The sequence below is a fragment of the Athene cunicularia genome (genome assembly GCF_003259725.1).
Source record: "Athene cunicularia isolate RWA chromosome 15 unlocalized genomic scaffold, athCun1 chr15_part1, whole genome shotgun sequence".
Lineage (NCBI taxonomy): Eukaryota > Metazoa > Chordata > Aves > Strigiformes > Strigidae > Athene > Athene cunicularia.
The window spans coordinates 3,497,251-3,508,518 of NW_020799121.1; the positions used below are offsets into that span (position 1 = coordinate 3,497,251).

The 11,268-nt window shown below is 39.2% G+C and overlaps 1 protein-coding gene across 3 annotated transcripts in view; it reads right to left on the reverse strand.

The window, feature by feature from the left end:
• Positions 1-11,268, reverse strand: part of TAOK3 (TAO kinase 3) — a 52,382-nt gene that overhangs the window by 24,331 nt on the left and 16,783 nt on the right. For 2 of the 3 annotated variants that reach the window (XM_026859860.1, XM_026859862.1), the window contains 2 exons: positions 4,657-4,824; positions 1,488-1,694 (listed from right to left, as the gene is read on the reverse strand). In XM_026859860.1, coding sequence (XP_026715661.1) covers positions 1,488-1,694; positions 4,657-4,824 — 375 coding nt within the window. The remainder of the gene's footprint in view (positions 1-1,487; positions 1,695-4,656; positions 4,825-11,268) is intronic. The other variant, XM_026859861.1, reaches the window with a different exon arrangement.

Consider the following 11,268-nt stretch of genomic DNA (forward strand, 5'->3'; position numbering starts at 1 on the left):
GAAGTCTAAGAGGACTGAATTCATAGCATCAGAAATCTTCCTCTACTTGTACTTCAGAAGTGTCATACAATCACTATAAAACAAAATATTATTTGTAAACAAGCAGGAACTCTACTTCTTTCACAAATGCAATTTATGTCTGATGGGAGTGGCTCACATTTTGTTTTCATCAACTGTAATAACACTGATCAGTCAGTAATATTGTAATGTATGACTAGCGTGTGAATCAGTCCCTCAAATGTCTATTTTAATGCATACGTAAATATGACTACTTAACAATGTGAAATTAAAGTTAATACACATTTCTGAAGCCTATACAAAATGAGAAAAAGCTCCAACTATAATCATCAAAAAAAAAATAAAAAAAATCAGTTGTCTCTTCATTCAGGATGATTCCTCAGTCTGGCATTTTGTCCCTAACACTTTCTTTCAGAAAGGTGAAAATAAAATCTTCTCTAAGGTGTTACAGCAAATGTATTTCAGAAAGATGTAAAACCCTGAAACCTATGCAACTTATCTGCCAGTATCTTTAAATATGTAAGGCAATCTTTTGTTGAAGACAAAATTTCTTGAGAGCTCCCTTTTATAGATGCTTCAATATTCAGTTACCCAAACGCTGTATTTCAGGAGGAAAAATTGCTTACAAATATTTAGTTAGCTAAAACCAGGCTTTACTGTAACCTTACAAATGAGTAATTAATATTTTTGATGCTGCTGTAATGTTTTAGCTCCTTTGGCAAAAAACATGCATACACTTTGAAGCTCCTTGAAAATGTAATCACACAACCAAACTCCATTTAACTGCCCACTAGAAAATGACATTGCTAAGGCCAAGCCAAAACTATTTTAGTCAAACGACCTTAGATTAGATGCTGACTTACAGGTAGACAACTTTAGCTTGATACCTAGCACTAAGAAAATGAAAGGCAACAGATCACAACATGCAACAAAATAGCAGAAAAGCATTGAGTGGACTTGACTCAAAACATACCTCGTGGGAAGGGTCCAAAGTTCTGCACACTTCCAGTTCTCATGAGGGAAATCCCAGTGCAAGCAGATTTTAATCATACACTGTGACTGGTAAATGGTTAGCTTAGCTGCTGTGACCACTTGTCACCATACTACATAATACAGTACAATCATTCACAAGGAAACAAGGACTGATGTTACAAGCAGAGATGAAGGAGTGCACATGCAGGGCTGGGTAAGGAGGCATGCAGTAAGTCTGGGTGAACCCTGCCTAGACACTGACAGCGCTACCTTTCATCAGGGGCCTCTTTATTGTCAGAGGTTATTTAAATGCAGTTTAGCTTTTAAAGAAAAAAACCCACAGAGCATGATTCTGGCAAGCCCGGCACCAGCTCCTGCTCTCAGCAGATGGCTCAGCACAAGACCACAGCACACTGATCGTTGGGTCCTATGTGGGTGAGCCAACATGAGTAACAGCAGGGACTGCGGGAAGCTATGGAGAGCACCAGAGAACATACCTTCTTATGAACAACGGAGGAGGTGGAATTAATTGTGCTCTCGTCACTATGCATCATGACCAGTTCAGGGCTGCTCTCATCCAGGACCTCCTGCATGCTGCTCACACTGCTGCTCTGACTGCCTGTGCTCACAGACATACTTGGGATGGAATGGTTGCTGCCCAGACTGTCCATCTTCCTACTGAGGTTTGATCCATGCTCACTGTCCTATAAAACAAGGGGCATCAGTTACAAATACTGCAGGAAATCACCTGCCCAGCATCTGCCTCCAATGCCCAAAGTTTGCTTTAAAGACAACTCTGCAGAGTTAAAGGTTCTTTGCTCGTTATTGTGGCAACTACATTTCTCAATGCTGCTTGGGTTATGAAAGATTCCATATGGGGCAGTTTTCAGGGGAAAAGACAAAAGCTATCTTACTACATCAGGCTTCATGCCACTTTTCCACATATCAGTAAGTCTGGGCATGGCTCTTGGCTTGACTAGGAGACATCCAGGAATACTGGATGGCTGGTGGAAGAAGTCTTATAATTAAAAGGAGCAATCTATGTTTGCATTAAAACAATGTTCCAAGTCAGGATATGCTGCAACCCATTTTGTGAATCAGATGTAAGACAACAAACCATTTGTTTAATATTTGATAAATATCACGTGGTGCTTAACAGGTGTAGAGGTTTTAACCTCCATGTCCCAAGCAGTCAGCAATTACATTTTGTCAAGCTAACACCTTTAACCTTGTGTTTTTGGCCAAGATAAATTCATCACTCATCTTTAAGCAGCTGACTCAGAAGAGCCTGCGTTATTACAGTGATTAAAACTGTTGTAATCTGCTTAGACGTACAAAAAAAAAATATTCCTTGTAGAGGACATGTTTTTGATTCTACAGACAAATATAAGAAGTTAGCAGCCTTTTTTTCTTGTTGCATACTCATACAAGCACAGTAATCCCAGAGTATGAGCTTAATCTGGACCGATGTAGAGAATTTATGGAGTCCTTTGTAATTAGCTAGTGGCACTGAAGAGGCTTGCAAGGAATTCGCAGTGAGGACTGAGAACTCTGGACATCCTTCAGCTCCTGGTTTGAAAGAGTCTTGATCCACTAAAATGAATGGCCTGCTACTGCACCCAGTCTGTCCTGGCCTCCAAAGGGAGCTTGGGGAGAATTACATTACGAGTCAATTAACAGGGTACTCATTCTATTGGAAACTGAAAGATAAAATTGACAGGTTTGACAGATTTGTATGTGATTGTGTGATTATTTTTTAAGCAATCAGCAGATCATTCAGAGACTCTGTGAGAGCACTTAAAATCCAAAATATAAAATACTACTATTTTACAGAGAACATATGCACATGATAATGGAATATTTCCAGGATGCTTATATAAAGCTGCGGAAGAAGTAACATAATGAAGCATCCGAGATGAGAATACAGCTACATAATTAGTGAATGTGTATCTAGAAAGGACAGAGATGAGATCACATATGCAACCTTAACGTTGACTTCCTGACTTGAACACTTTCCAAATGACCTTAACTTTTTGATAGAGCTCTGAGGAAAGCATTAGTAATAAATTTTGAGTGTTAAAAATCTGTAATACTTCTTTTCCACTTTAGAAAGTCTAAGGTAGAAAAAGGAACTGTCTTGTGGCATTTAGAGCTGAGCAGCTTCTGTTAACCAGTTAAGTAGTAACTGAAGCACGTGCTATGTTTTCCTTTCCCTGCCAAGTTAGTGATACAGACGAGCAATCTAGCCTTTCCGGGTGCACAACCTCAGTGGTAAAACGCAGTGCAGAGCATGCTGTGCACATGCAGAGTGTCAGCCTCAGAGTGTTAATTCCTGGAGATACGGTATCTTTCCCCCCACCACCACCCTCTTTTGAGGAATGGGGACAGGAGGAGCAGAAGAAGATGCATTTTGGAGTCAGCTACTACCACATGTATCCCACTTAGCTGTTCAGTTTGGATCTGCTGAACAGTCAAATGGGAAACCCACTCCCTTGCACTTTCCTACCCTGTCACTCAGGGTTTTCACACATGCTTTTCACACATGGGTAGAGAAAGCTTGAGGGTTTCAGTGCAAAAGTCTGACAATCCCCCCACCCCCCAGATAAGCCCAATGTTCAGAAGTTGGCTAGCTGGAGGGTTAGAACAGAAGCACTTGCTAGCTTTAATCACGGTGGTTGCTGTTCTTGCTCCTTTTGTGCATCCCCTTCAAAGTGAAGGACAGTGCTAAATGCCAGTCTCCTCCTTCCGTATGGGCTCCTACCTGACACCCAAACTCACCCATTTCTTAAACCAGATCTCTGGTTTAGCTTTAAAGGAGCATGTGACATACAAAAACCTCAAAATCAAGTCCCTGATTATATGCTGAGTTTGGGCATCTCAATACATATTATCTGGCTATACTGTAGCAAAAAGGAATACAAACATCAATTTGCCTATCAATTTTTTCTGTTGAGAACCAGTCATAGATTTATTTATCTGATGTGCCTGCACCAAATGACATTCATTTCCATCTAAGCTCATCAATTGAAAAATGACTGGTTTCCTCTCTAGGTCACTGTTAGTGTCATCATACACTGATTAAGGTGGTTGTTTATTACAAGATTTAAACTGAAGCCGAATTTTATGTCTTTAACCCTTTTCTTCTTTAACATTAAAGAATTTTGAGAAATAAGTCTTATTAATTTGGCAATTTGTTTTTCAGTTCATGATAGGTCAATTACTTTACTGTAAAGTTATGGTACTTGAAAAAATACTAACATTAATCGAGTGGTCTTGACTGTGCTTATGACAAATAAAAGCTTGGACTGGAGCTTGACCAACAGACCCTCCTTCACACAGGCTGTGAGCCACTTTCTTCTCACAGACAATCTCCCTCCAAATGAGTTTCTTCCCTAAAGCTTTCAGAAGATAGGTCATTATTTGAGGAAAAAAAACACAAACCAAACCCGAAGTTTTAAAACTGCCAATAAATGCACATCTAACTTAGTAAAGCCTACTATTGCTTGTTATCCTATCCTGTTTCTCTGCTGATCCAGATGATATTCCAACAACATGGATTGCATCCTCACCTAGGCTGTGCTTGTTCTGTCACCTTAAGGACAGGAACATCTCACATGCCCTAAAATTATCTATAACAGTGCAAATGGGGTAACAAAATAAAAATACCTCCTCCTCTTCTTGAGACTCGGTCAGTGGGCCATTCCGTGTCTCCTGGAAAAGGATTTTCTTCATTTTCCGGTACTGAAGGTTATCCAGTTCACGTACTGCATCTTTTGTCCTTTGTATGAGGTCTATTAGTACCCTTGGTGGTCGGTCTCGGCGAACAAAATCATGCTAAATTAAAGGAAATAGAACACATGGTTGCAGACACGACACTAGTATGTTTGATGTAAAAACAGCGACAGTGACTGTTGAGACACCTGAAATGACAGTTCATATTCAGTAATTGGTCTATTAATATTCAATAATTAGTAATATCCATTACGAAAGACTCCATACACACTAAGCACTGAATACACCAACCATGCTCATCACTTTTGTCAAACAACCAAACCAATCACGCTACGCACTATGAGTTTTGAAGCTCAGGCTGCAAAATGTTTTGTTCAGAAGTCAGAAGATCTGCTTAAGCACAGAATCCAATCAAATGTAGAGTACAGAGGAACAAGGCAAAATCACTTTGCTACGTGAAACTGATGTGCGTGCGTACATGTACGCACAGGCCCAGCAGCAGCAGCACAAGCTGGGTAGTTGATGGACAAGTGTGAGCTCTGGCTGACCCTTCTCTTTAGCCCTGACTCCTTGCTTTACTTCTCTGAAGTGAAACAGTTTGGACCAGGGTCAGGTTTTCTGATCTCTCCAGGCAACACAGCTGATTTGTCCCTTCCTGAGCTCATTCACTTGAAGCACACTGGTACAAGACTGTGCCACTTCAAACTTTACAAAGGTATAGGGCTTTAGAATGAACAAAATGCATATAGGACAAAGAAGAATCAATCCTGATTCTGCAAAACTACCTGCCTAAACTACAAGTAAAAATTTATTCTGCATCTATCTATTCCAATTCTTACATAAAACCAGTAGGAAGACTGCAAGGGTTTGTTTTTTTTTTTTTACACTCAAGTAAAAATCATGTTCTTACCAACTTTTGCTAAAGAGATACTAGAAGCGCAGGTTTTAAGTACAGGCTTTACAGTAAATTCTTCAGTGGAATTTAAGTATATCATTAAAAGCTCTTCTCTGACTTAACAGACATTTTCCTGTACTGTACAATTGGCAGTAGAGTATGAAAGCATTGCAGCTTTCCCATTTATCCTCCAACCAAAGTAGACGGTCTAAGTATACACTTGCCAATATTTTATATGGTATCACTACAGTTGGGTATGTTGCTTAGTATGTCTCCTCATTCCAGCTGGGATAGAGTAAATTTTCATCCTAGTAGCTAGTATAGTGCTATGTTTTGGATTCAGTATGAGAATAACATTGATAACACACTGATGTTTTAAGTTGTTGCTATGTGGAGTTTAAACTACATCAAAGATTTTTCAGCTTCTCATGCTCTGCCAGCAAGAAGGCTGGAGAGCACAAAAAGCTGGGAGGGGACACAGCCAGGACAGCTGACCCCAACTGGAATATTCCACACCATATCACATCATGCCCAGTATATAAACTGGGGGGAGTTGGCCAGGAAGGGCAGATCACTGCTCGGGGATTGATGCTGGGCATCAGTCAGTGGGTGGTGAGTCATTAATTGCATTGTGCATCACTTGACTTTCTTGGGGTTCATTTCATTCTCTTTTTGTTATTTTCTTTTTCATTACTATTATCATAATCATCATTACATTTTATTTCAAGTATTAAACTGTTCTTACTTTAACCCACAAGTTTTACTTTTGTTTCTTTCTGATTCTCCTCCCCATCCCACCTGAGGGAGGAGTGAGTGGCTGCATGGTGCTTAGTTGCCAGCTGGGGTTAAACCAGGACAGTATGTACCACAGAAGATGGCCTGAAGGCACAATGAGCTTCAACGCATCTCTAGAAACATTAACAACGAAAGAGAAATGGGGGAAAAAAAAAAAATTGTTCTTTACACTGTGCTGCAAATGCCATGATGGCCTTTTGTTAGAGTGCCTCAAGAGCTGGACCTCACCTGCAAAGAAATTCTCAGGAGGGTCACATCAGCTCACTTGGCCTTACAGGCCTTTCCACACCTGGTGAACTCAGGGTCCCATAGGACAGGGAAAGCATCTCTATCTGAGACATGTTGTCATTCCTCAAGTTCAAGAACTAATACATCCAACTGTAGCTGGAGTAACCAACAGATGAGACCCAGTCCTCCTATAAACAGGAGTCTTATATACAAAAAAGTTGAAAGGATGAGCTGATCTTCTTTTAATGATTTGTAAACAAACATGGACAGTATCATGCCACAGGCTTATTTCTTGTTTTTAATTGAATTCAAACTGCTGTGCATTTGAGTTTTGCTAATGGAGACAGCAAGTCATTTCACTATCAATTTTTTGCTAGTAGTGATGGTGTTTATGTTTGAATTATAGCTAAAAGTTCTAAACATCATTTTACACAGAAGCAAAATGAATAATTTCTGCTCCTCAACGCAGACAACCTCTATTTATTTCTCTGTAAACAGCAACAATCTGCAGCTTATCTATGATTAGAAAAAAGGTAACCATTTTTATCTCATTGTAGGTAATTTTTAGAAAGCAGTAATGCATTTGCAACAACAATCCTGAACTTAAATCCATCCTATATGTCCACTGTCTAACTGTTTATGTATATTCTTTAGCACTGCAAATACTAATTTCACAGGAAAGACTATGTGCTTCATATTCAAAGCACTACTCAAATATCAGGATGCGACATGGAAACTGTAGGGCATGAAAGGGAAAACCAAAAGGCTCTTGCATAACAAGAATACAATTCTTGTATTTAACATAAAAAGAATACAATTCTGACTGCTCACTTGCATTATCTGATTGTCTAAATTGCACATAAAAGATGTAGGCACCCCTCTGCTAGGTACTGTGCAACTCTAAGAAATTATGGCTGAAAGGACTTAATTTGTCTCCTTTCTCCACACTGAAAGAAAAACAACCCCAAGCAAACAACAAAACCAAAACAGACTCAAAGGGAGGAAGAGGTTAGTCTAAAGGCATGTACCAAGTTGGCTGGAAGAGTAACTAACAGAACTCAAGTCTCCTGGGAATGTCATGCAAGCTGAAAAAAATAGAGAAAAACTGTTTAAAACAAATTTTATAATTAAATTTTAAAAGTGAAAAATATGAATGAGATAGCTGGGGGGGTTAATTTATTTTTTATTTCAACTGTATTTTAATATCACTACAGTCATTTGACTATTTTCATCTGGGATAGTGAATGGAAACTGAATTAATTCTCAAATACCTCATTTAAAATTCAGTTCTCTAAGAAAATGTGGCCCCAAAATATCTGCTCTATCCCTGTTTACCACACACAGGTGAAAAACCCTCAAAAGACAAAAAGATCTTCAATCTTATAATCTAACAAGCTCTATGGAGAGCTACTGCAGGAAGGAACATCTAGGGTACTGTTCTGAAAGTCTAAAACCAAATGAAAAGACTGAATATACATGATTTAAGAATAAGATCTCAGCTCCAGTTGTTTGCACAGACTCCAACCTAAGGTACTCATGAAATCATATCCTTCAATGAACTTACACTATTCCTAGAGAGCAGAAAGGCTGCCAATCCACATGAATGAATCATTCTGAAACCCACAACATAAACCTATTAGCTGGTCAAAGGATTGTCAGGGTGCTGCATGCAGAACCAGAGAACAAAACGCTGGTTATGTGCCACAGCACAAATGTATCACAGGAAAAAATATACCAGGCGCCGAAGAGAGAGTACAAACAAGCTCGTTCATCAGCCTTTACCTGGAGAGTGAAGGCGCAAGAGTTAAATATTCTATATGGTCTAAGCTTAAAGCAAGGACAGAAGCGTGTGCAAAGCTAGCTGTTCAGTAAAGAGCGCAGGGTTTCGATTTCTCTCTTCAAGAACCAAGAGGCTCAGAAACATCCATGAAAATGCATTTTACTGAGCTGAAAGAGCAACAAGAGAAGCCATAAAACAAAGGCTGAATGGTAGCCTTAGAACAAAAATCAGCATGAAAAGGCTGTCAGGTAGACACAGAGCAGCAATCTAACCTACTGTGGAAATAAAGCAAAACACTCAATGGAGCTAGCAATTCCTCTGCTCAAATATTTAAGGAAAAACTGAGTCCTGTTTACCTGGTGTGGAACAGCAGCATGCCATGCAATTCTCACCAGCAGCTATGTACGGCAACCAGAGGAATAGCAGGGCCACTGATCAATTTTAAAGAAAGGAAATACTCAAAAGAAAAAAACCTTATGGAAAAGGGGCTGGACAGGATTTCATACATCCCTACCTTCTAACAGAAAGCTGCTCCTGAATTTCCCAAACACAAAGCCCTTGGAGTTCCAAGCAGTTCTTATACTTCCCAGGTAAACTGAAACCCAATGAGTTAAACTGGAACTCATTTATGATTCACTGACAAAACTTTGGCAAATTCTGGGCACATCACACCCAGCACAGGTCCCCCTCCTACAAGCTCTTGGCATGAACCCATAAAAAGGCACTTTCCAAAACAATACAGTTATTTCCAAAACAAGTTCCAATTAATTGGGTTCAGTATAGAAAGTATTAAAACAATATAAACAACTTTTGGTTTTGGTGGTTTGATTAGGGGAAGTAGTTAACCTAACCCTACCCTGTTAATGCTACTTTTAACAACTAAGTATGATGCATGAATATAGAGAAGCAGCAAACACATTACAAGATGTTAATGAATCAAGAGGAATTACTCGGAGCCCATCTAGGACAAAGAAATGTATGCAAAATGGAGATCAGAAACACAGAAATACAACACTGCATGACTAGAGAGAGAAGTTGAAAAAAACCATGATATTTGGAAACACAGAGAAAAAAATAGATGCAGAGTATGTTTGGTAAGTAATAATATGAAGAGGGATTACAGTTGGCACTAATCAATAAATCTGTCAGGGATTCTGCACCAGACAGCAGTCAAAAGAACACAGCTTTGAAACCTCCTACTGTAACATCACAGAGCAGAGCAGAGCCAGCCTTTCCCAGCTCCCACACAGTCACACCTGGAGTAACACTTCATGGTGTGTATATTAGTGCCATAATTACCCGTCCAGCCAGAGGAACTTTAGACAAAAAAAAAAACAAAAAACAAAAAAAAAAACAAAACCCACCAAAATAACCCCAAAAAACAAACCAGAAAGTGAATCAGAAAGGCCCAAATAAATGATTTACAAGAACAGAGCACAGCTGAGATCAGGCAGAAAGATCATGAAAATATACATATTCAAAAGGTATGAACAGATAAAGAATTAATCATGCTCACATTAGCATTACTAGAGAAAAAAGGTCAAAATAACCTTCCTGAACTTCATCTACATCTGTTAAAAAAAACCCCAAGACAGGACAGCTCAGAAAACCCCACACAGAACATCCTGCTCTGGCCAGGAGATAAACCTAAGTCATCCAGTCTCTTACCATTTCTAATACCCATGTTCCTTTAAATAATCAGCCACTATCTGTTAATCTTTATTAAGAGCTCAATCCTCTGATCATGTGGAGCATAATTCTCAAAGTACTACTAGCTCTGCAAAAGATTTGCTATTGCCTGTGCATCTTATGAAGGCTGTTCAGTCTAGATTTTCAGTAGCAATTAAAATGGCTTTTTAGATTTTCTATCACTTCCACAGAGAAAGTCTGTAGCAAATTACCAGACTTAAATCTCATTGAAGTTGCATATAAGCTTTGTAGCAAGTATTGCTTGTTATACAACAGAAAAATAACATTTTTCCTTAACAAGAGAAGGTAAGCAGAAAAAAAGCCCAAGAAAGAGCATCAGCAAGTTAACAGTTACATTGCTTTATGCAAAACTGAGTAACTGATCCAAAAAGTTCTTCACTTTCACACAAGCTGCACCAAGTTATAGTTTCCCCACTCCCTCTGCCCTAATTTAGAGGGCAAACAGGGTTGCTTCCAGTTTCCTCCCTTATTTCTGCCTGCTTTTTCAGAGACCACATACTTCAGCATGGTCACAACTCAGGGCATCCTACTGACAGCACAGCATACAGAAAGGCTGGTGAAAATTCCTTCTTTATCAAAGCAGTAGGAAACACTCCTAAATCCTGCCTACAAGGAAAACTACTGGTTGGAATTCACTTCTGCAGCACAGATGTAACTAAACCAGCTCTGGACCCATTTGTCCTTGGATAACACTTGCAGTTAAAAGTATGTACAGCACTGTCTTGATAAAAGAATTATTAAAAAAAAAAAAAAAAATCAAGATTAAATCCTTCTATCCCCGTTCTGATGAGAGGTCTTTCCTTTAGCTTAAAGAACTGTTACACTAGTATCCCATGAGGCTTGCAAGTTCTCTAACACAAATGTAACTTCTGCAGAGCTCTGGGATGTAAGAGGAGGAGGGTGCTGGGCCACTCCCTCAAACAACTCCTCACTCAACAGTGTAACTGTTTTACCACACAGCCTACCTCTACTTTTCTCCAGCTGTTTGACTCTTCAGCATCATGTTATAAAGAGAATTGTGACTGACATAACAGGCAAAGTCAGGAAACAGCCAGCCTAAAATACTCTTTAGCAGACTCCAAAACTTCACTGATTCAGATGAGAGTAAAACCAACAATTTTTTTTTTTTTTTTTTTTT